The sequence below is a fragment of the Dermacentor silvarum genome, chromosome 10, assembly GCF_013339745.2.
Source record: "Dermacentor silvarum isolate Dsil-2018 chromosome 10, BIME_Dsil_1.4, whole genome shotgun sequence".
NCBI lineage: Eukaryota > Metazoa > Arthropoda > Arachnida > Ixodida > Ixodidae > Dermacentor > Dermacentor silvarum.
The window spans coordinates 59,126,203-59,151,729 of NC_051163.1; the positions used below are offsets into that span (position 1 = coordinate 59,126,203).

The 25,527-nt window shown below is 47.1% G+C and overlaps 1 protein-coding gene across 2 annotated transcripts in view; it reads right to left on the reverse strand.

Annotated features, from left to right (window-relative positions):
* Nucleotides 1-23,992, reverse strand: part of LOC119432024 (CUB and sushi domain-containing protein 1) — a 145,718-nt gene extending 121,726 nt beyond the window's left edge. For both annotated transcript variants that reach the window (XM_049657686.1, XM_037699473.2), the window contains exon 1: nucleotides 23,046-23,992. In XM_049657686.1, the coding sequence (XP_049513643.1) occupies nucleotides 23,046-23,118 (73 nt within the window). In that variant the 5' untranslated portion in view covers nucleotides 23,119-23,992. The remainder of the gene's footprint in view (nucleotides 1-23,045) is intronic.
* Between the last annotated feature and the right edge of the window lie 1,535 nt (nucleotides 23,993-25,527).

Here is a 25,527-nt window from a genome sequence, read left to right on the forward strand (position 1 = left end):
GCGCGAACACCCAGGACAAACCACAAAGAATAGACGGTGACAAGCAACTGGTCGTTGAAAGTTGTTAGTCAGCGCCAGTGCTTGTCTCGTCTCTTCTTTGTGGTTTGTCCCGGGTGTTTGCGCTGTGAAATTTTTTTCGCCTTAGCACACTGGAGAGCCTGGCGTTGTTTGTCGAAGCGTGAACAGTGTCACAAGAGATGATCAATGGTCTCTTCACATCTGCACTTGGCTCACACGGGTGAGTCAGCCATTCCTGTGCGATAGATGTATATGTGTTAACGAGGGCTACTCCGACCTGCAGACGACACAGGAGCGTTGCGTCACGTCGTTAAAGATTTGCTGGTAACTGCAGTTGTAATGGCGGGTCGAGGCTGTTTAAACGACTCCAGCAGCAGGCCACAAAACATTACAGTGTCATTTCGAAGCGGCTTTTCGGGCTCGAGGGAAAGCTTAAGAAACGAGCACCGTGTCGAGAGTTGAGCGCTTGTTTGCGTCACCTCTCCCTCTAAACTCTTTCTCAGTTCGCGCTCTGTGTGTGCCTATAATCAATCTTAACCAGCCACCCAAATTTTTCCTTCGGTGAATGGGTTACCGCCGCCGAAAGCTCAACAACTAGAGACAGAACGCCCACCACCACGAGAAGCACACTGTTACCTATAGCTATTACGTGTTTCTAACATAACCGGCGCGAATGAAAGAAAAAAAAAAAGAATAAGAAAGAAAGCCGGGCGTCTACCACCGCAGCCTTGGCTTTGGCTTCTTCGACGACATCCCCTTCGCCCGCCGTTACGTCCGAAGGGCAGAGGCAGGCAGGGCTTGCCTGGCCGGCTTCCAAAGGAAGCCGGGAACGACCAGCGTCGTATAGCGTTCTCTTGCGCCTGCTTCGCGAGCTGCATCGCTAGCGGCGAGTGCCTAAAAATAAAGGACTCGGAGGTTCCCGAAAAGTGACGTTGAAAATGCGCGTCTCCCTCGCGTGTTTGGTCCCTCTAGGAGAAGCAGACGCAGCAGCAGCGTGTCTATCTTTCTCGTGACCGCGTCTAGTTGAAAGCCAGCTAGACGATGAACAGAACCGCCTCCATCTTCCCCCGCTTCTCTTATATACGGACTGAAGTTTTCAGACGCAGATGCATTCTCCTTTTAGTTCTCAAAGCGCGGCGTGTATTGAGCGGCACTCTCGAAGAGTGAAGTCGGCAGCTGCCGGTAGCTCCAGGCAACAGAAGTGCCTTGTGCGAAAAAGAAGAAGAAGAAGAAGAAAAAAGAAAGGTTTCTCGAAAGCTTAATTTCAGACAAGGCGACGGGGTGTGTTTCACTCTTTTTTATACATTGAGTCGTCTGGGAAGACGGGAACGAAGTGGGCGCTTCGCGCGACGGGGGTTATCTACCCCAGGGGTTTTCGGCGTAATACCCACTGGCTTGCCGTTGCAGATTAGTGCGACCCTTTTGCTATGAATAGGAGTATAAAATGAGACCTGCCAGGTGGCGCTTTTGTAAGAGGGGTCAATGGCAGCGGAACACTACGTGTCGTTGGCGTTTTCTCGTTGAAATCTGTCACATTGTGTCAGTTTGAAAGCGAAGGTACGACCAAGTGTAAAACAAGAAAGGTAATTTTTTCGAAAGTAATATCCTATTCAAGTGTCGTTACAAGCACACAAAAGTGTGGGCCTGGTTCCGCCGTTTGACCTAACGGACGGATTCGTTTGCCCACAAGCGACATACATCAATAGGCGATAATACGACACTTAAGACGAAACGATAGACCACTATTAATTAATCAAATAATTAATTAATTTATTTATAATACCATCAGCACATACAGCAATATAGAGGGGAGGGGTCAACAGAAGAAGGTTGCAAACAAGCACGCTAAAGTCAAATGAAGAGGAATACATTACGAGAGGCGCCAAAAATACATGCTAAATGAAAAAAAAAAAGAAAGGATCCGTGACGCAAATCACACAATAAGAAATACGCACAACTGCGCTGTTCAGCAAACCAAACCGAGAGAAATGCATACGCGAGAGAAAAGACCCACAGGGCCACAACCGGGTTCATTTAAGAATCCCCCTTCGCAAGAATGACAGTTGCCTTTGCCGTGCCATAAGATTCGAGAACCGCGGATTTAAGAAGGGGTTTGAAGTCGTGCATACAAAGTAGCGTTCGCGTGCGGTCGTCTCCGATTACTGCGGGACCCACACGGGGGAGAGAGGGGAGGTGGGGGGGGGGGGGGCAAACCACGTGGGTGCGTGCGTGTGTCTGCCGCTAATAGCGAGGGCTGCATTCATTACCCCTCGCCGTACACTCGATGCGTGGCGTTCACGTTCTCCCGCCGCCGCCGCCCCTCGATCGCGTGGCCGACTTAATTGGGACAACAGCCGAGCGGGACCCCCCTCCTGCAGCCTTCCTGTTCGGTGCACAGCTGACCTTGCCCCGGCGCCAAGAGAGAGAGAGTGAGTGCAACGCTAGCGTCGACTTGAACGTGCCCACGCACGACGCCGCTCCTATACGAGGCGCTGTTTGTGCTAGGGCGCTTTCTTCCGTTTGAGAGTCAACGACTTCGAAAACACAAACGTCGCCTTTGGAAACTGAATGGCTCGGACTTTTAAACGGGCACTAATGAGAGAAAAAAAAATACGCTGAGCTGTATCAGCAGCTGAATGTATAAGCTGCGAAGACCATCTGCGGCTCGGGCAGCGGCAGCGAGAGGCGGTGACTATAATGCTGGACTTTGACAGACTGAGAAACCTACTCGCCGGCGGGCGAAGATGCGTGACCAACTACCTCCATCCGATTCATTATACCCCACTAAGGCTTTAAAACTACTACTGCTATACTACTACTACTATTAACCACCACTACTACTACTACTAGTACTAGTACTATACAACTAGTACCATCATACTAGTATAGTACTACTACTACTATACTACTACCACTACTATACCACTACTACTACTAGTACTAGTACTATACTACTAGTATCATCATACTAGTATAGTAGTACTACTACTATACTACTACTACTGATATTACTACTACTAGTAGTAGTGGTATAGTAGTAGTAGTATAGTAGTAGTTCTAACAACTAACAAACTACTCGCTTGGCGGAAAGGAAGACAAGGCAATCATTGCAAAGTGATGTCAGAGCATCGGACCTCGTTAATTCGTGCAATCATCGAGGCTTGAATGATGTGTGTCAGATCACCTTCTGGTGCACTCTCGAAACCTTAATTTAAATATGTTGCTGAGTTTCGAGGAAATTGTGCTTAAACATAACGACTGATTTATGAAATAAGTCGCTCTGCTTTGCCTTGTTCGCTCTGCATCAGTGTATGTATATTCAGTTATTCGTGAAAATAAAATTAGTTGAAAAGAGTCGCTCTTTACCCGCCGCGCTGACGCAGTGGCTATGACGATCTGCTGCTGAACATTAGGTCACGGGTTCGGATCCCGGCCATGACGGCTGCATTTCGATGGGGTGAAATGCGAAAACACTCGTGTAAACTTGGATTTAGGTGCACGCTAAAAACACTTCAGCTGGAAAAAATTTACCGTGAGCCCTTCACTACGGCTTTTATCACAGCACTTGTTTTGCTTCGGGATGTTAAGCCGAATGAATGAATGAATGAATGAATGAATGAATGAATGAATGAATGAATGAATGAATGAATGAATGAATGAATGAATGAATGAATGATGTCAGGACCTTTTCACTCTGCCTATACCTTGTTTCCTTAGATATGCACACGCTGTGAACGCCACCGAAATGAACCAACATGAATATTCGATTTTAGAGAACTGCTCAGGAACATTCCTTTTTGTGTATTCATAAGCTGCGTGTACGCGTGAACTTTAGAGCTGTTCTCACTACAATCTCTTCGCTATGCTTTAATTGTTTGAAACTTTTTTTTTTCGTGCACAGCTGCGAACATAAGAGCAGAGGAATACCCGACGCCTTCTCACAAGCACCGACATCTTTTCGAACAGAGACAATAATAATAATAATGCAATATTCGTTAACACTTCGGTTATGCTTCCACACTAGCGCCTGACCAAACACAGGAAAAAGAAAATGCTGCAACGCGTACACGCAGTTTCTGCAAGCACGTGTTCTCTGTCTCGGTTGCTGTCGAGCTGTGTTTTCGTGTCGCGAGACCTTGTTGGCAATTGAAGCGCGCGAGCTTCGCGATGAAGTGAAGCGCGTGCCAGCAAATGTTGCTTGCGAAACCACCTCTTCCGGCGCAGCTGATTCGCGTTCGTTGCGCCTAGCTGCTCTGCGTGTTTGGCATCGCGAAGCTCTCTCTACTGAAGGGGAAAAAAATTCCACCGCGCTCGTTGTTCGAAGCGCGCGACGATTATATCGAGACCGATGCCTCCAGAATGCCACTTGGCTCCTCGCGGTGCGATGCTTAACGACAGGAGGAAATAATCTCGACAGTAAGAGCTTCCTGTTCAGTGCACTCGCCTATAAGTTTACTACCTGGCCAAGGCCGAGTTGCAAAGAATGAGCAGAGGTATCGAAATATCAGCTTCCATTTTTTCCTCTGTGTGAACCCCTTCGCTTTATTGCTGTGTAACATTGCCGACGTCATCCTTTTACCTGTAATTAAGCTTCTTTTCTCTCTCCCACCTTTCGAGTTTTTACTCTTTATATCCCCGCTGCCATAGTCAAGTGGCTTTCGCGTTGAGCTGCTGATCTCGATTCTAGGGCTTTCAAATGTTGAATTGAATTCAATTCTTGGGTTTTACGTGCCAAAACCACGATTTGATTATGAGAACTTCCGGATTAATTTGGCCACCCGGGGTTCTTTAACAGGCACCCAATGGCCACGGGCGTTTTTAGCATTTTGCACCCCATCGATTTGATCCCGCGATTTTGTGCTTAGCAGCGCAAAGCCAGAGCCACTAAGCGACCGCGGCGGGTACAAAGGCTTCCGCAAGCACAAGCATTATTCATATTGCGTATACAAGCCCTATAACACTACAGGGCTTCTACACGCGATAACGCAGCACTGGGCGACGGCCTCGCGCTTCGCTTCAAAACACGTGCATTTCTGTCTCTGATCGACGCATACACGTTGCCAGGACGGGCGATGATAAACACAGGCTTCCTTCCTTCCGACGTAACGTCCAACATGTAACGTGTGTGTCGGTATGCGCTGTGTCGCAAAAGAGTGTCCCCCCCCCCCCCCCCCCCCCCCTTACCGTTCCGGCGGCCAAATCATGCTTTCTGCCCCGCAAACGACAATGATCACGTGCCGCGTAATTGACTTCCCGTATTGACGCCAACTTGCGAACGAGAGAGAAGAACTGCACGGGGCGTTGTTTCGTGCTGGTTGTTAGTGGTGACTTAGCCCGCTGATCCACGTCCCTCACTCGCTTCCCATCCGGTTTTAGCTGACGGCCGGTGATTGCAGCGGAGAAAGTGAACGAAGCGACACGCTCATTTATCGGAACAAAGTGATCGGGGCGCGTGCCAGTAATACTGGCGCTTGGCTGGTATGCGTATATAGGGATATACGTGGCGTGCCCCTGATGATTAGCGCTTGTCTGAGAACATCGAAGGATGGAAGCAACGTGCTGGCATTGGTCACTGGCTCGTTTCCTGGCCTCCTGCCGCGCCGTGCGACGAGCATTGGACGTCCTTCGAATAGTTTAGTAATTAATAATAATTAATTCCATTTCCGAGTTCGTTATTCGTGTCTTGTTAACTGTCGTGGTTTCCTTTCCCCTAGCCCAATGCTATCGCTTTTCTTTTCGACCGAAGCAAGATTATCCGTGCCAATAATAGTAGCGCGAAATACCTGGCGTTAGTTTCGACGTACGTCGCCATACTGACAGCTATAGGCCAGCGTAGAAATGGGTAGTCAGTGGATGGCTTTGGCTAAACTTCGTTCTTCTGGATCAGAGTGACCTCGTCGAAGCTTATTTGTCATCGAAAGTGTGTCTTATGCCGATTAGCCTAACTTAGCCTATAAATTCTAAAATGGTTTAGTATACTAGAAACAAAAGAGGTTATTGAGAATGTCAAAAATAATTAACCATAGCCAGCGTCATCTTAAAAAAAATCACCTAGAATTAGCACGCATACTCCAGTGTGTTGATGTTTAAGTATGTAATTAACAAATACATGCAACCAATATGTAAGTATAAATTAGTTGCGAGCGTTAATCGATTAAAGGCTCTTGAGAAATGGTTCGAGTTCAGCACCCGACGCAACTTAACCACAATGTGCTAAAACACAAGTCGCGATATAGGTTATCGACGAGCCGCTGTAACCAGCGCGTGACGGGACAATGCAGTCTTTCGTGTACAGTCGTCCTCGTCCGTTCAAACTTCGCTTAGATATCACTTGGAATTCAGCCCACTCGACGCAATACTGCCGTTATCAACGAAGTCATGTCAAATACACGCCCTCGGAGTAAGGAATCTCGAAGGCTATGCTTTCGAAGCGATTGTGAGGGGCCAGAAAGAAGCAATCGACGCCATGTTCTGGACACCGCCTATGTTGGTTAAAGTTTCTGCGTAGTACCCATGACCACGACCTTACAATGGTACGGAAAGCGAGCCTTCTTAATAAGGTCGAGCCCCACGATTCTCACCGTGGCTGAATGTTTGCAGCGCCATATTTGTCCCTCAGTATTTTTATTTTTTTAGGAAACACACTCCTCAGTCGACCTGCGTTAACATTTGTGTTTCAGTCGCATAATTTTCTTTCGCACGTATGGCTGACGCTTACTTTCGATACGTGCATTACTGAGAATCGTGTTGTAACCATGGCGCTTTAGTTAACGCCCAGAGACGCCCGACGCAAGCGGCGAGACCATCTGCAAGCAATTGTGTGCACTGTTTTCATGATAACTATGTTAACAAAAATAAATTGTAGGGTAACGTACTGAAGAGGCGGCACGTAGAGCTATGAGAGGCGACGTAGTTGGGCGCTCCAGATTAATTCAGACCACCTCCTTTTTTTTTTAAAGTGTACCTAAATGTAACTACATCGGGGTCCGTATTCACAAAAAGAGGTTCTTACGCTAGAAATGTTCGTAAGAGCGAATTTCAGCCAATCGCGATGCTACACACGTTATTAGCGGAGAAGGCAGGCCAATGGCAAAGAGAGAGAGAGAGCACTTACGAACCAAAAGCTTCGTGAACTCGGCCACACCTATGGAAATGCGGGCTTGCCTTGGCAGGGAACCGAACACCGGACCTCGCGCTCAGCTGCAGGATAACGTAGCCATCTGAGCCTCCGCTAAGTGTGTGCCGCGCCCTCGGTGGAACAAGATCGTATTTGCCGCTGTTTTTGGCGTTAAGCTGACGAGTTCTTTTTGCTTCAATGTAAGCGACACGCGTACACTGTCCGCAATGAATTACTTGCGTTGACTCTGACAAGAAATTTCTTCCGGCTCTCTCTCTCTCTCTCTCAAAAAAAGAAAGAAGACTACTTTGGATACAGAAGGCTAAATTATTGCGCTTCTACAAGCATAGCCGATCAAGGACACTTTGCGACATTTCCTCACTCTGCGAGCGCTGGAATCCCCTGATTGACGTTGCCGTGAACGGGTACAGTGGTTCTAGGAGGCCATATTTTTATTTAGAATAAGAACAGGTAGCAAACCTACGGGGTATTAGTGAAAAAAAAAAAACACGAATTTGCAAATACGGGATGGATGGATGGATGGAAAAACTTTATTTTGGTCCATTGGGTCGCGCTAGTTTCCTAGCCCGAAGCCGGCCGCTCCCACGTTGGGAGGGATAAGCAAAATCTGTGTATTGTGGGCGGTCCAGGCAGGACGCATATAAGTGTCGTGAATAAAAATAAATTCCGCTTGCAATGGTGCCTTCAGGTGGGCACCAAATTGAACGAGGTATTAGATGTATAGAATACGTCGCGAAATTTTGGAGAAAATGCCCCAAGCTGTTGCTTCTTCATAATATAAAGTATGGTCACGGGAGCTCGCATAATTAATCACCTCATTAATCATTGCGCAATCAACATTAACAAATTAATGCTCTTGACTATAGTATTGGTGAAATGGTACTCAATTTATGTCCGATTGGAGCATCGTTTAAAACAAGTTTGCTCTATATTTTTTTCAATCAATCAATCATTTATTATTATACATTAATACAGTTACAAAGTAATAGTAATACAGAAGGAGGTCCCAAAGTAAAAACTGTCAGGGGACCTCCTGTCATTTGGACGTCGTAATAAGCGTTTCCGGCGCCCATCATCTGTGATATACAGAACAGGGCCAATGCTTTCACTTCTGTGGCATGCAAGTGTCATTTACTCTAAGCCAGACATTTTTGTGATGACACAAACAAAATATCCGTCGTTCATGTGCACCGTACACTTTTTTCCAACCGCTTGATTTACGCTACGAGGAAAGGTTCTGCAAACGCCTTCACAGATTACTAATCCCTAAGGCAAACACGTGCCTGACTCTTTAACGGCAACCAATTAATGGCGCTTTTTCATGACGATAAATTTAAAGGCCGATGTCGTAATGCCCTTTTGTTATCGACGCGATTAAGAGAGCTTACGGAGTAAATATATGCTCAAACAAGCGTCAAAAACCGCCTTTTCGACGACTACGCATAGCGTCGAGCGATCTAGAACAGATAAAGAAATGATGGACAGCGACGTAGTTCGCCACGTCCAGGGCGGAATCGCTTTAAAACCCTACATTTAGTGGACGCCGAAGCGTTTGTTGCTTCTTAAATCTTTTTAAGCTTTGTTTCCTGAGAACGATACCACTCTTCCCAAACGGTGCGTTAACATATAGCTGTTTCGTTTTTGTTTCTTTCCTATTATTCGGCGTATCTCATGGAATGAAGTAATAAACGTAACAGTGTGAAAGGTTAAAATACAAACAAACGAACAAAAATGTGGACTTCAGCGGTTAATTACTTCGGCTCCGAACTCTAAGTAACAAACGTAACAGTGTGAAAGGTTAAAATACAAACAAACGAACAAAAATGTGGACTTCAGCGGTTAATTACTTCGGCTCCGAACTCATTGATTGCGACTGCGGCACGTTCTTGCAAAGGGACACCGCCGTCTTCTCGGGAAATACGCCACCTCTTTAGAGTCTTGAGCGGCGCACAAAAGCCCGCACAAAATTCGGCGGCAGTGTCATCATCATCATCATCATCATCATATCATCATCAGTCATCATATATTTATGTCCACTGCAGGACGAAGGCCTCTCCCTGCGATCTCCAATTACCTCTGTTTTGCGTGGCCGTATACTTGTGGGCAAAGTTTCGTTTTTATTCGCCGGACGGAGAGGGTACATTATAAGCTCAAGATGGAGGAACTCGTCCTAAAGACGACGACATGATAATGACTACATAGTGATCGACTACACAGTGATCGACTACACACTAAACGGTTCAGTCCTTCATACGCCCACAGCGTATGAAGGACTGAACTGTTAAATGCTGCCCCATTAAAAGCAAGAGTCGTGCACCCTGGCGGTGCGAAACGTTATATAGCGTGAAACCTCTCGTTCAATTCATCTCGTCCTGAATGCTTTTACCAGCGCGTCAGGCATCAGTATTAAGCGTTTTGGCCCTCCAATTTTCCTCCCTCGCATAATTCAGGCCAGCACCCCCCAGCTGGACCGACGTTTCTGCCAAACGGGAAACGCTAACCAACGTAATCTTCTATCGCTGGTAGCACCGAGTCGCGGCTACGCACTTTCGCGTAATCGATGCCTATTCCTCGCTATACTCAAATTGCGCTTTTGGACGGCTAGCCCACTTTCCAGCAGTTTCGATTATCCTTATCTCAGTGCGGAAACGGCAAGAACAGGAACAAGAAAAACCGCGATACAGCAGTATTTGGAGAACTCGGGCAGCGTATAACGGTTGCCAGGAAAGTGGGTACAGCGGTGCAATGCATCGCAGATTAAGCCGCTGTCCTCCAAGAAAAGCTTGAGGTGACCTTCAGTGTTAGATAAAGCGTTGCGCCGGTAATCGCGCATGCGTTTGAGTTGTGCGTCGCATTGAAAGTCACGCCGCAGGGGGGCAGGAACTTGTTTCAGACATATGTAAATCAGCCTGAATGTAACTCTCTGTTACTAAACTTTCGCAGATGGATACGTTTACTTTGGCTACAGATCTATCAGGAATCCGTTGCTTTATGCGGAAACGTCACCATTACGCAGCAAACACGCCAGAGGAACGGTTGCTTTATGCGTTTTTGTTAGTAGAAGTTTTGATAATTCTGCAGTATCAGTCAAGATTGCTGCCTCCGCTGATCAATATTAGTGTCGGTTATCTCAAGACGACTTCGTGGTGGGCACTGGCGTCCGGACAATCTCGCATGGGAAAAATAACAATCCCCGCTTTTCTGTTGACTATTTTCTATGACAAAAAAAAAATCAATCAGCCTCACAGAACGTTAGAGGAATTATCGCAAATAGGCAACCAGTGAAATCAGAATAAAAAAGAGAAGCCTTTGGTGAAGACACGGGAAAGGATGCGAACAGAACAGTAATGATAAGAAAATAAATTAAAGGATATTCGCAAGAAAGGCGAATGGGCGAAACTAGCACTTCATCACTGCTCGTTACCTTTGACATTGTTACCATCACGCTCTGTCACGGTATTTCTCACTACGAATACTTTTTCAATCAATATTTCTCTTCGACGATTCCTTACAGTTTCCTTGTAATTGATAAATGTGTTTGAGCGCTTAGCTTCGCCAAACATTCCGATGCCGTACGCGTCGATGGCGCGGAGAACAACGAGATCATTACGGCAGTATACCTCAAGTCGACAGGTCCCTGCGACCGCTTATAAACTTGATACGCATATACACGTGCGCGCGCAACTCTCAGTTCCTTTACTACGGTCCTTTTCTAGTGCTTAGCGCAGAAACTTGGGACAAAACGGACAGCTCGTCTGCATGCCTTGACTTCTGTCTATTTTGTCACAAATTTCTGCGCTATAGAACTAGAAAACGCTTCGGTTTCTCACCACTTCTTTCTCTTGTTTGGTCTTTACATCCCGTCTACAGTATTGCAGGGTAGCGAACCGGACGTGCGTCTTTTAAATCTCCCTGCCTTGCCTCTCTTTTATATCACTCTATAAGATACGTGTAGTTTGCTTGATGTCCTAGATACTTTGAAGAAGCACGTGACAACTTTCGTGCCGTATTCCTTCCTTTCACGGCTCACAGCTTAGGTCGTCGAAAGCAGTGGGGCTCATTTGCTTCTCTACATTCTGAGAAGTTGCGGAAGATTAGCCCACTTACTTTGCCCCAATGTTGCCGCCTCCGTGTCGCCTGTGTGACTGTTCCTCTACCTAGGACGTCTAGTTTCTCAGATACTGTGTGACTCATGACACGTTTTGACTTTTTTTTTTCTTGTTTCCCCCCCGTGTTTCCCCCGCCAAAACGCGACACGCGGTCACGCCCACCGCATCAGACCACGCGTTCCGGGACCGATGGTGCGCGTGACGTCAGCGACAGGAAGCATATAGCCATGTAGCATTGCGCATCCAACCGGCTGTGACGTTCGAAACCCACTTCCGGTCCTGTTATGTGTTTCTTTCTTTCTTTTTTTTCTCTTTTCGTGGAGACCCTGCGCGCCTCTAGAGAGGAAGGCGTGACTTACTGGGTCACACCGCTCACGCTCGGTCTGCGACTGTGAAAGACAGTTCAGCGCACGGAGACAGGAACTGCACTGGTCGGGCGTTGCGCTACTTTTTGCTTTCTCAACTAAGAAGCTTTTCTTTGTGTGTGTGTGGTAGTTTCTTTTTCTTCTACTCCTTAAAGTCTTAACAGGGGCACTGCAACGACATTTCCTCTTGTATTTTGTTGCCCTAATTTGGTCTTAAGATTCTGCGTAAAAACATTTCCTGCCGTCTTCTGCGGCCGAATCAAGACAGTCTGTTTTTGTACCAGCTTTCATTCATACGAACTGCGCGACATGACGAAGCAGAAACGTACAAACAGAACAAGCGAGCGCATATTTGCAATTGAGTTTATTTGGAAACGAAATACGCCTTGCATATTCTACAGACGACTTGTGACTGCAGCATGAACTTAGGCTGCCGCACTGGCTGGCGATGCAGCTGAATAACATTAAAAAAAATGTTTTTTCCATAGTTTCTAATTGCGTTTATATTAACATGCTTAATTTTTTGTACTCTACACTATTATCAACTCCTGCAATAGCGCTTCCTGGGATGCAGTATATTCAAATAAATAAATGTGCAACACCCCCTCCCCCTTTAAGTACGCCCACTTTCGAACAAACCCGTCTTGTTGAGGAGGTGTGTCGTCGCATCAATGCGTTCGCACGGTCTTGCTCAGACGTCAACCCCTCTTAAATGTTGCACTTTTGTTTATGACGCACAGGTGCTTGTTCATTCAAAAGAAAGGAGGCGTGGTGGCAGGGCAACACTCTGTCCATATGCCGTGTCTGCCTCACAGTACGGCCTCATTGTCTGCGGCACTAATCGAACCGCGAAATGCAGGTTTGGGCGCAGGGGCGTGACCGGTGGTTGCCTTCGAAAGGGGCGGCAAGGAGGGAGAGATTGGTATTCTTTACCGCATTCCGCCGTGAGTGTGAAACTAAGCACAGCGTACATAATATCAACACAGACATTGGACAACAACATACAGCGCCATTGATCGGACGGCATTTGAATTTGTGTGTCTAATTTCCTAAAGCGTCTAGTTTCTTTGGGAACTAGGTTTCAGCCAGTATAAGGAGCAAGGAGGTTCCTAAGCGTCATCAGCTCTATATATGTAGCCCCAGAGCACGCCTATATAGTAGGCTCTTACTCTTAGTAGCATCACTATTGTGAGTTGGGTATGCTCTCGTACAGCGCCGCAATCGTCACACGTACAGCGCCGCATTGGAGTCGCCCTGGACGGCGTTGTTGAACGGGACTCAACGGCACGAGCCCAGTGCCCCACATTTATGCGTCAGCACGCCGACACAGCTGCCGCTGACGCCGCCGCCTGGCTCGTTCGTCGTCGTCGGCGACGGAGGGTAGACCGGAGGAGTCAGAGACGGCGCAAGGTCAAGCCGCGCGCGTTAGCTCTCCGTCAAGGAACTGCCTTCTCCTTCCCCACTCGCCCTCGCAAACACACACACACACCGGGCATCATCGTGCGTGTATACTTGACTCGGGCCGGACGGCCCGCTTGGTCGTGTGGAACGGCCCGTGTCAGCTGCCGCTGCGGCAAGCGCCGGCACCGACAGGCTGCAGTCGTTAGTGGTCGTCGTCGTCGTAAACGCGGCGGGCTCTGTGACGGTGGTGCTGCTGCAGATGACGCTATACGTCATCTGTGACCTCTCTCGCGGTCCTGACGCGACGTCGGAAGCGCCACGCGCCGGCGTTTGATTAACTACCGAGGGTGTAGAAGCAAACGTGTGCCAGTAAGTGATGTAAGAAGGCCCGTATACTGTGTACTTGCGAGTGACGTGACCGTTTCGGGAAGGGTACCTTGAATGGGGGCAGGTGAAGTTGGTTCGGCTGTTTCGTGCGACTGCAGTGATGAATGGCCGTCGCGTGTTCACCTTTACGAAACGTTTCTTCGGTGAACGGACGCTCCTCCAATCGCCGCTTGACGAACTTGACCTTGTCAATAAGTAATGGTATATTGAAAAAAGTACTGTGGTGTTTCACACTGCTGAAGTGTGAAATGTCACGTAAAATGTAATCAGATGCCGAACTGTACAGTGTCTAGGAAGCCTCGTCAAGGTCTCTAGAGCTTTTACTTCCTGGCCCTCTGCTACTTAAAGTGGAAATAAACTGATTGGCTGATTGTCGTATCCAGCGCACCACCGTATACTTATTTATACGTGCACATCCATAATACGAGCACGAGCGAGAACGCTGTATGGTAAATCAGGTGGCGTTTGTATAAAGTTCTCGAGTTAGCTGTGTCAATGGCCGGTTTCTCAGTAGCACAGTATATATATATATATATATATATATATATATATATATATATATATATATATATATACAGACAGAATGAACAAAGGAACAAACGCTTGCTTGTTCAATCTGCCCGTGTTTCGTCTTTCTGCGTGCTGGACTTCGACAGTGCGGCACGTTTTCGTTTGCCTCATGCGAATGCGAAGAAAAACATGCCGTATACGTCGGTTGTGATGTGCAAACGATAAAAAGGCTGAGAACAACGCAGATCAATTCCCTTTGCCGCCCTGTTTGGTTGGGTGTGACTACAGCAATAACAATTATTAGCCCGTTGAAGTGCCCGGTATGGGATAAAGAGGTCACAGCTAAATTCGCCGGATACTTCGGTTCTGCACCAACGCCTATATTCTACGCATTACTGGACTCGTAAAAAGCACACACGTATTTCTCTATGTTTCGAGCAGACAACATGCTTTCGTTCCTTAATATATACAGTTATTGTTCAGCGTCACCACACTGCTTACGCTATATATATATATATATATATATATATATATATATATATATATATACACGAGACCGGCCTTTTATTCGCGCGTCCATGCTTTTCAGCGGGCTCCGGAAACGGGACACTTTGGATGAACTTGAGCCGCGCGACGCTCCGCTGACGCGCATCGAGGCATTTCGCGCGCTTTTTGGGCGTCACTGCATTTTCGCCCGATAACGGAATGCAGCAGCTCCACTGACCGAAATCTGATCGAGCGACACGTACGCACACATATATGTGACTCACGCGCGCGCGCTTACTCGTGACATGCAAAATATAAAGTTCTCCATTTCTTCTTCGAGAAAGGCGCCCGTTATGGTGTATTGTAGACAGTATAAGAGGCGCAATGGCGTGTCTCTAAATAATAATAATAAAAAATAGAAATAGTCACATTGTTCCCATATGATACCATTTTTACGCGCATTCCCATATTAATTTATTTGTACATGCTGTAACCTTCGCCGAGTGTAGCAGGAAAGGGGAAGATACAGGCAAAATGAGAATACATGGGCCGCGAATATAATTAAGAGCGCAGCATAACGTGTGAAAAGCAAACAAATTCCCATGAAACAGCGTATGGGACAGTTACCAATTGGAACAGATACAGTGATATTTTACGGGTATACCATTCAGATCCGCTATGTTCTGTTATACATACATGAGTTGCTGCGAAGAGATTGAGGTGAAGAGCAACTCGGCTACTCCATGTTGTAGGATCTCGAATTCTGGATATACTAAATGCCTAATGTCGATTAAAAGCAATTTCCCTACTTCCAAGTAACCGAGCTTTGACACCGAATATAACCAAGCGCAATATGACAGTCAGCCGAACCGCCAGCCGTTTACCTCCAATAGTGAACCTTATTTGTTACTGATAAACTTCGTCATGTCCCATTATAGCTATAGTGGATTCTGAGCCATTAAAATACTAACTTACTGTGTGGCTACTACTACTACTACTATTACATAGAGAGAGATACATAAACGTGGCGGGAAAGGCAGGGAGGTTAACCGGAAGCGATTCTGGTTTGCTACCCTGCACTGGGAGAAGGGTAAGAGGAAATGAAAGGCGGGAAGAATAGCGGAGAGAAAAACATAATCAAAGGCGCGAAAAATAGATAGAGGAGGTTGGGAAGATCCGTGAGAACGATAGTCTCTCTAATAGGGCCACTCGAACGCAAAAATTTCAAGAGTGCCTTGACCGACTTGTTGTGTGACGATTGTATAGGCCACTACTACTACTACTACTACTACTACTACTACTACTACTACTACTACTACTACTACTACTACTACTACTACTACTACTATACCTTTAATACTATATTACTACCACTGCATTGAAACCTCCTAACAGGCGCTGCACCAGCGCGCGGGATTCGAACCTGCATCCTCGCGCCATAAGGGTCACAATGAGGTTCTGCACGGCAACGAATATATGTACATATATATTATGTTTTCCGCAGTGAACAGTTGAAGGGTGAACTACAAAGAAAAATCCCATCCGCGCGCGCAGGAAAAAATTAAAAAAGGGGGAAAAATAAAAAGAAGACAGAGGAAGGAACAGAAAGGTAGAAACAGACCGAGGAAAAACGCGATTCGACAAACAGCGAGGCGGTAGTGCACCTTACCGACGGCGTCGCCGTGTAACAGCGTCTCGTCCCGCTTTGGAGCTGGGTTAGAGCGCACGACGGCCCGAGTGGGCTCACGGAGCGCGCTTTAGCGAACACGCATGCGGAATTGCCTCTTGTCCCTGTTGAGAGCGGCACAACGAGCCGAGGACGCCGCACGTGTCCGATGCCAACCCTCCTTCCTCCCACATCCCACTTAGACCGTGTTTTATTTTCTTCTTCTTTTACCGAGCACGCTGTACACCTTCCTCGAGCTAACCTTCCTGAGCAGGTAGAGTACAAACGAGAAGAAGAGGAAGACGAAGTGCGTCTCTTCATGACGTCTCCTCGTCAGCCACGTCTCTCTCTCTATCCACGAGCGACGACGCTGTCGGTCACGTCTGGATGCCCGTCGAAGGAGCTGCTCTAGATTCACGCCAACGGCTTGGTTTCTTTCTGACGGCTTTTCCTCCTTGCCCGTTCCATCTCTCGATTATGTACACATAGTCACTGGCAGTTCACAAGTGCTTGCGCGTTCGAACGCCACACTTTGCATTTCAAGTGTGCGTCCCCCCTTCACTTCTTCGTATACACTTGTCGTTCTACACGCTCGTCGTGTCGTTGGCTTTTGCTTCGATTTGTTTTTAATTGCCGCGCTGTCGAAGCTCGTAGTGGGGCACACTGACACGCGAAAAGATGACCAAGTTGGTTCTTACACTATAAATAAAATTTCACGTCCTGTTTCACGACAAACGATAGCACCTTTATGGGTGTATAAAGCACCAAAGTACCCGTAAAGTTGCCGTTGCTTTTCTCGTGGCTAGCAGGCGTAAACGTCTTTACTGTGAAGGTTCGATATGACATGTGGTAATGAAAGGATAAGAGCTACTCTGGTGGCTGGGTAGGTCTGGGTAGGGCTGGGTGAACTATATAGGGCGTTCAACGGTTGGGCATGACGTCGCTGGTTCGACTCACGGCGGCCGCATTCCGATAATCTGATGGAGGTGAAAAGCAATGCTAATGAAGCCAGCTTTGAGTTCACGTCAAAGAATCTCGGTTAGTTCAAATTAATCCGCAGCTCCCCCCCCATGGTGCCTCTTATGTACAGGCTTTGTATTTGGAACCTTTAAAAAACTTTTAAACTTGAATGGGTGGGCCTCCACGCGACAGCGGTTCCTCTTTCAGCGTTGTGGCTCTGAGTGCCGAGAAATAGCCATGACTGATGCGTGTGCAAAACAAAAACAGCTTTCATTCTAAACATCACATTGTTTAACTTTTTTTTTTTTTTTTGCTAAAAGCGATGGTCTTTGAAAGAAACCTCATCTGCTATGGGCCCCGTGTCGCAGAAAATCCGGCGTCGGCGTCGCCATTGCCGCCCGCGGCCGAGAGAGTCGTCCCCGGCCACGCAGGCCCTCCAAATATATTTCACCACTGAAGTTGCTCACACTTTGTCTTGCATTCTTTACAAAGTTATTCCTCGGAATTTTGAGAGTGACAGCCCACAAGCAATTGTCATGAAACAAAACACCGACAGCGCATGCCTTTTATGCTAAATCTTCTCAGGCTGAAATATTAAAGGTGCCAACAATAAAAGAAGGCCGGCCCACGAAAGAGACCGCGTTTCTACCAGAAAGCGCGCCTTCGTGCATAGCCTCCGTGAGCCAGCTCGGGCCTTCGTGCATAGCGTTCACCGCCAGCGTTTCCCGGCAAACATTACGGTTCCTTAAGCTGCAGTTGCCGGGAAGTGTAAGAAACAGTCAAGGATCTTTGAATACTATGGCGTTAAACTCTTGAAGGCCAAGCTTAAGCGACCGCCGATTTCTTTCAAGGAAGAATTGCTGAGCCAAATGGCAAATTACAAGTTTGGCGAGTACCAGGCTATACCGTTGAAGGCGCCAAGAGGCACAAGTTTCTACAGAATTCTAGCTAAATAGCATTCCTACTGCAAGCCTTAAACACAGACATGTATTGCATACCGCGTACGGTTTCGGGTGTTCCATAAGTCCTTTAAACAAATAATTATGAAAGAGAAAGGGAGAGTGTAGTGGAGAGCGCAAGGCGCCATTTTCTTCCGCCCTCTAGGGAGCCCGACTCAGCGGCAGTTCAGGCTAATTTTGAGCCGAGAAAAAGGTGACAAAATGGTACACTAACTTCCGCCAGCGTTTTCGAATGGTCACATTTCGTGCGACGTTAGGCCCGAAAGGTTAGGCGGTGGGTTTGGCCATATGGTCGGATTTTGTGCGTCTGTCAGCAGAACATCATTGCGTTCGTTTTATTTTCGTGCCTGTTAGTTTCTCGTCCAGCTTCGTACAATCTGAGCTATAAGCAGCCATGTGTGCATTATGATTCCTCCCGTGCACTAGTTCACCTCAATGAAATAAAATGAAATAAAATGGTCACTAAAATGAAATAAATTTCTTCGATTCCATCAGAGACACTTTCTGGCTCGAGCGTTCGAAGATAAGCTTACACAAACTGCTTGCGCCGTAAGACGGAAACTATCGGACAAACGAAAATGCAATTCAGTCCTAGACGCACCACTCGGCACCCCCTTGTAGCCCTTTTTATGTGGCTTCGGATTATCATTTATGACTAGCGCTCGCTGACAAAGACATGGCATGGAATGAAACTGCAAGCGCCACATCCAGGAGTCGTAACTTAAATTATATCACTATGACTGTCATTTCAGCTAGTTTCTTACATGCTTTCGTGTCACTGTTAATGAATCTTGATACCAACGTTGAGAAACTTGCCAAACTTGCGAAATAGAACACATGGACTGAGAATACGTGGCATGCATATATATTGCAGAGAGAGAGAGAGAGAGAGAGAGAGAGAGAGAGAGAGAGAGAGAGAGAGAGAGAGAGAGAAATGTTTATAGTGCGCACTTGGTAGTATTGTACGATTGTGGTGGTATTGTGCCTTTATTGTGACTCGCCGAGTTCGTATCGTGATCTATCGAAATATTATTTTTCTATGCAGTTTTAGAGACAATGAGAAAGGCTTATGTCGCATGCCCCAACGCTAAGACGTAGACTAGTAGTAACCGTAGGCATTTCCTCTTCGGAATACGCCTCCTCCTATATTAGCAAACGTTGGTGCTTTCTTAGCAATATAAGCAACGCAGAGAGAGTAAACATTTTATGGCAAAAAGAAAAGGTAGTAAGAGTGTGGGAGGGACCCCTAGTCTGGGGTCCCCAGAACGATCTCAGCGACAGCACAACTGTGCATCCTAGGACAGAAGAGTGGTTTAGTTCATAGCAACTTAAGCCGAAACTAATGGCAGTACACTTAACTGCGTTTCAAGCCTACTTACGGACTTAACCAGCTGCAGTAGTTGACGCGCTCTGTGGTGCTTTCTCAAATAACCGGGGTGCCGAGTTAAACGGCTCAGGGATCGTTTTTTTATCGGGGCAGGCTGTGAACAGAAAATATTTCGGGGAAGCATCTTACAGCTTCGAAACCGAGTCGCGAGCAACGGCGCTTGGTACACGACGGTGCCGAGGTATTCAGGACTGTTTAAAGGCACCCTCCCCCGCCATAACGTCCGTGTTGAGGGGCTATGGACCGCGTAATCACTTCCTCGACGTTATTTCGCCGTCTAATATACTCCCCTCTCCGCTTATTGCAAGCATGCGTGTACACGATGACGACGTCGTCTTTAGCTCGCAACACTTGTCTGCTATAGACGTCGAAACAGGAAGGAAAATGTCAACAAACTCTCCGCAGAACGGCTTTGCTACGCTTCTTTCTGTTTCTTTCGCGTCCTTTTTCTATGTATTTCTTTCTTTTTTGCTCAAGGTTGCTCAGTGGCCGCAATTTCTGGCTGCTTCGGAAAGATCGTGCGCGATACGCTTCGCTTCTTTATGCGGCTAGCTATGCTGCCCCGGTTCGCCCTTTCGTTCATTCAGACATACTGCTACTAATTGCCCCGCCTTTTTTATATATTGTTATGTTTTGCTTCGGTTGTTGCGTGAGCGGCGGACGGACTGGGTTACTGGGCGTATAGAGTGTAGCACACGGATTTTTTCGTGGGCGTCGGGCCTGCGAGCGTTGTGTGTGTGATTGTTTTTCTTGCTAGGCTATTTTTTGTCGCAAATTGCTTTTGAAGTACTGTTAAAGCACTGACGCGAGCTGTCGGCGACCAAGGTTAGCGAGCGAGGCGTTGCCGACTAACTTTGCCGCCGCGACAAAGTGCTGTTGATAGATCCTATATATGCCGACAACTCGGCTTATTTCGGACTTTGTATACGTCTCTCTATAGTCCGTATAGGTTGTTCGTCAATGGTTAGTAGAAATTGAGCTGGCGGGTAATCGAGAAAACAGATAACCTTTGGTTTATAAGAGTAACAAGATTAGAGACTGCAGCAAAAAGGTGCGGCAGAGAAATAGATGACAGCCGTCGAGGTAGGCTATGACATTCTATTGCTGAGCGCGAGGTAGCGGGTTCGTTTACCATGCAGCCATGGCGGGCTGCTTTTCGGTGTTCGATATTCCGACGAGGTCGGAGTGAATCGGGAACTTTGTCCGCTATACGACGTATTTCATAGCCCTCTCAGTTAGTTTATGCTGTTAGACAACCTCGCTCTATCAGTAGTAAAGGTTGGGGCGGCGAGAATAGGATACTTCAGATTTGTATAGGTGGGTTATAGATTCACGAAGGGCTGCGGCAATTGAAGATCTCTTGCGGTGTCCGCTGTCCTGCCGTGGACCCAATTAGGTTGGATGATGATGAGCTGCAGACTGCAGATCTGTATCGCGTCGGGCGCCGAGCTCGCGCATGCGCAGTGCTTCTATATAGTGCGCGGGCTAAGTGGGTACAGTCGGTGAAAAAAAAAAAAATTTTCGGAGCACCTTTTTCGCCAATTTTCGCCCCGTGCCTCCTCAGAGGCTATACAGACTGACAGGAACAGGAAGTCTGTGCTACGATCACGCATACCTTCATAAACACTTTATTATTATTTTTTTTCTTTTGGTTAGGACGGCTCTCGCATGGTGTCCACAACCCCGAGCAACTGTATCTATATATTACTGACACATCGACAAGCTTTAATGGACCCGCATAACCAGGTTAGGTAGTGCGTTTTGGTTGTCGTTTTCTGGCGGGCCACCTTTTGGTTTGTAAAACTACGCTTCATTATGCATTTCAGTTTCTGCTAAGCTCCCAAAATAATGTGCTTCACAACAACTCATTAGTAACATGCGTTCCTTATCTGCAACGTGTAGGCCCAAATCTCGGAAATAAACGAATGAATAATAAACAAATAAAAACTGTGGCAAACAAATTTGCCAAGACTTATTCTTTAGCGCAGCATATGTTTTGTTCGAAAACACCTCACCATCGTATAAATAAGCTACGGTATACATAACGATATCCTGACACTGGGGTCTCTCATAGCCGAGTCGGACAGCTAAATGGTTTGCATACAATCCGCAGTTACGTATTCCCAAAGGCGCGGACGATCGACTTGTACCGCTGTGCGCGATATGCAATGGTCGTATCCAGGCGCCTGCGGTAGCGCTATACAAAATCCCTAAGCAGTATAGGTTTAAACGGAGTCCAACTGGAGAGGTTGGAAGCAGTGCGCCCTCCGGCTACACCCTTTCACTTAGAGGCAGTGACTAAGATTCATTACAAGCCGAAGCCGACCCGAATACCCAAGTCCGATGCCCACCGTCAAAGCGCATTTACCGTCCAACTATATAGCCTTGAATACTAAGTTACACGACTTTCTAGCGCTACCGAAGCGCCATGAAATGACCGTTCCGAGACGTCGTTACGGTCGGTCGATTACATGGGCTTGGGGACATTGAAGAAATGGAAAGCGCAATTTGGAATAGGAACGTGAAATCGATAAGGTTGAGGATTGAATTGTTTGTAGCGAAAAAAAAAAAGGCTCTATGTCTAGCCCGAGTTCTTCCGCCTTTTTCACGAAGTCGGATCTTTCGAAGCCTACGCAGGCTCGCGACTCGGCACATGCTTGCATTGTGCGCTTTCCGCGCGATGTTACAATAGACTTCATGCTCCATTAGGTGTCCGCAGTTTCTTTGCAGGTCTATCGAAGGGTGAAGGCTACGAGCAAAGCTCCATGCACTTCTTGGGGAAACGTGTAGTTGCGTCAGCGAATGCACGGCTTACATACAGTGTATACGCAACCAGAGGAGACATGGTCAGAGATTCTCTCCTTTATTTGAAGCGCATACAACGGAGATAACATGTCTGCAGGTACATTTCGCCCCTGGCAAGTTCTTCGTGTTTCCATGATGGTCGTTATACCGTTTACCGCATATCTGGGAGCGCTGGGCTCACGTTGCGCCCTATAAGGCTTTACAAGTCGCGTTACACCGTTTTGCTGACATTCGTGATTACGTACGCGTTCTCTCTAAAGTTTGTCGGGGATTGCATATCTGACTGGTTCTCAGCATCAAAGTTTATTTTTTAACACGTTGTAATACTCAGCGTCCGTAAAAATTATTACGTTTGCGTGCTACATATATGACAGCGGTTTGAATTAACCCATCTTCTTGATTTCGTGTTTTGCTTGGGCGTGTGGGCACCAGAACGCAGACGTTGAAATTTCCTCAAAGGCAAGTCAAATAAACGTTGAATGCTAATTATTATATCGTGATGAATGAATTAGCTCTTGATGAATGCGCTTGATAATATCCGTCAAACTTATTCGCGCATTGCGGATTCTTGGAGACGCTGCACATATCATTCAACACGCTGAAAGAAAAAAAAATGCGAAGCAAACCAAATCTTTCGAGTAAATCACCTGGCTCGGTTTTCTAGCATGGCCTGCGAATGCCAGCTTATAAACACAATATAAATAATTCGAACGTGATATTAATGTGTTCCTAAGTTGGCTTAGCGTACTTCTTGTGCGTTGCAAGTCTACATTCATGATGAACTGAGACAAGCTACAAAACGGTTACAGCTGTAGGGAAGGGGCCGAGAGGTTATAAGAGCTCTGTCAGCTTACCTGTAGCGACTACGACGCCGACGAAGAGCGCGACGAGCCGTCCTGCACATCCGACAAAGTTCTTCGTCCCCATCTTCTTCAAGGAGGACGGCGAAAAGAATCCGACGGAGAAGCACAACTTCGCAGGGCTCACGCAACCGTTGCCATTCGCACCACAGAAACGAACGTGTAGCCAGAACGCAAACACGCACACCAGGAGAGAAGAACCGAAACTTGGTCAAACACAACACAATACGCGCACACGTCGATTGCCAAGTTTTGCCTTAGCGCCTCACCCACCAGCAGTTTTCTTCATCGCTTTTCGTCTCTTGACGCTTGGGAAGAAAAAAAAGATGCTCTCTTCTGTTCTGTATATCAACAGCGACGAAGGCAACTTCCTACAGAGTCCGCGGAAGCATCTTCGTTGGTGTTTCCTTGAAGATGGGATTCCGTTACCGCGTGCGTCGAGAGACGGGCGCGCGACTTCCACAGGCGCAAAGTCGATGCTTCCGTTCCGTATATCCTGAGCGTCGAAACGAAAGTTACTACAATGCTTGTTGTGGGAGCATTGTTAGATGCGATTCTCGCGAGCCTGGGGATTCGTTCCTTGCACTTTCTCAGAGAGAGAGAGATAGGAAGAATTTTTTTTTTTCAGATCAGGTACGCAGAGGCAAACACTTTTTGAAGCTTGGCAAGATTACATCGCGTTCCACACACGGTGACGACGAACGAATCAGTCACCTTCCTTTTCACACCGCGCACAACAAACGGACGAAGGAGAGCAGCATAGCGACGTCGTCTTCCGACAGCAACGACGCCGCACGGAAAGAAGAAGCACGTGAGGAGCGCGCACACCGACTTTCGAAAGGCGGCAACGAGGCACGCCACCGACCCTCGGCTTCACACAGAACGCACCCGCCGCCACACCACAGCTGGCGGTTCACCTTCGACAGCGACCAGCGCACAACTGCCGCACCGTTCTCAAAAGCACCGCGTGCGACGGTCCGTTTGCGTTCGCCGCGTCGCACCTCCTCTCCTACTCCGGCTAACCTCTCTCTCAATTCTCTCTTTCTCTCTTCTTGCGCGCGCCCTCCTCCGTTCGTGGCTCCTCGCACTGAGGAGCTCGGCGCAGACAAACGCAACGGCTTGAAAGACGGCGCTCTCTTTCTTCCCCCCATCTCCGCACCGGTTGTCCCTAGAATCCCTAGGGTAGTATCAGATATTCCCTGTTCCGAAACAGTAGGTCCGGTGACAACGACCTGCGTCCGCGTGGGATCAAGGAACAGGGACATCAACTACGCATGCGCAATCTTCGTCTGTTTGGACGCCAAGTGGGTGTCTAGACGTTTTCGAAAGCATTGGATTTGAACGCCTGTTTATTCTGCCAGAGAAATTGGAGTGAAACACATCTCTGCTTATCCTTATATTAAAGCGAATAGCTTTCTTTAGCTCATCGCACGTTTTTTCATCGTATTCATCATCATTCTTTTCTTCTTATACAATACATATTTCTCAAACATCGCCTGAGATAACGGTGGCGCAATTTTGTAGCATTAGCAGAATTTCTTGAACAGGCGGACATTACTTGCATTACAAATCACAACGTTCAGTTAACAGGTTAACGACCTTACACTTATAATCATTTAATGAATTACCACTCCTCTCAGGCACCAAGCATTCCGAGTTTACAATCATTTGTTTCTTACCATTGTTAATTTTCTTGGTTTTTGTCAGTTTCAGTTTGTCTTTCTTTCTCTTTCATTGCAAGTGGAACTTTTCTTCTTGGGGTCAATGGGGTCGTGATCACTCACTCACTCACTCACTCACTCACTCACTCACTCACTCACTCACTCACTCACTCACTCACTCACTCACTCACTCACTCACTCACTCACTCACTCACTCACTCACTCACTCACTCACTCACTCACTCACTCACTCACTCACTCACTCACTCACTCACTCACTCACTCACTCACTCACTCACTCACTCAGTATATCATGAATTACCCATCGATCAATCGACCATCAATTAATCACGATACATCAATAAATCAATCATCACTTAATCATATTTAAATTAATGAACCAGTTAATCTGTGCTGATCCGTCTGATGTAGAACTCCATGTAGTTTTAACAGCAAATTTCTACACTCTTGTCGAAGCGCCCGTTGGATAGCTAGCCTCTTCAATATCCATAGATAAGAGTCGTCCTTCCTCCAGCCTCGTGTCGACGTCGCTATCGAGTTGATGCAACGTCTATGACTTCCCACCGGCTTCAGTGAACTTCGAGGCTTCCTGAAATGGGCCTGCGCGACATCCGGAAAGGGACGCGTCTGTCTATTTCCGTTTACATATAAAACCGCTCGGCGAACGATCGCCGTATTCACAATGATGTCACCGGGGATGACAACGTCGCCTTCGCTCGAAACTCGCGCTTCTTTTAAAGCGCCGATACATGTTTCCTTTTCTCTCTTTTCTTTTTCCTTTTTTTTTTGTTAGA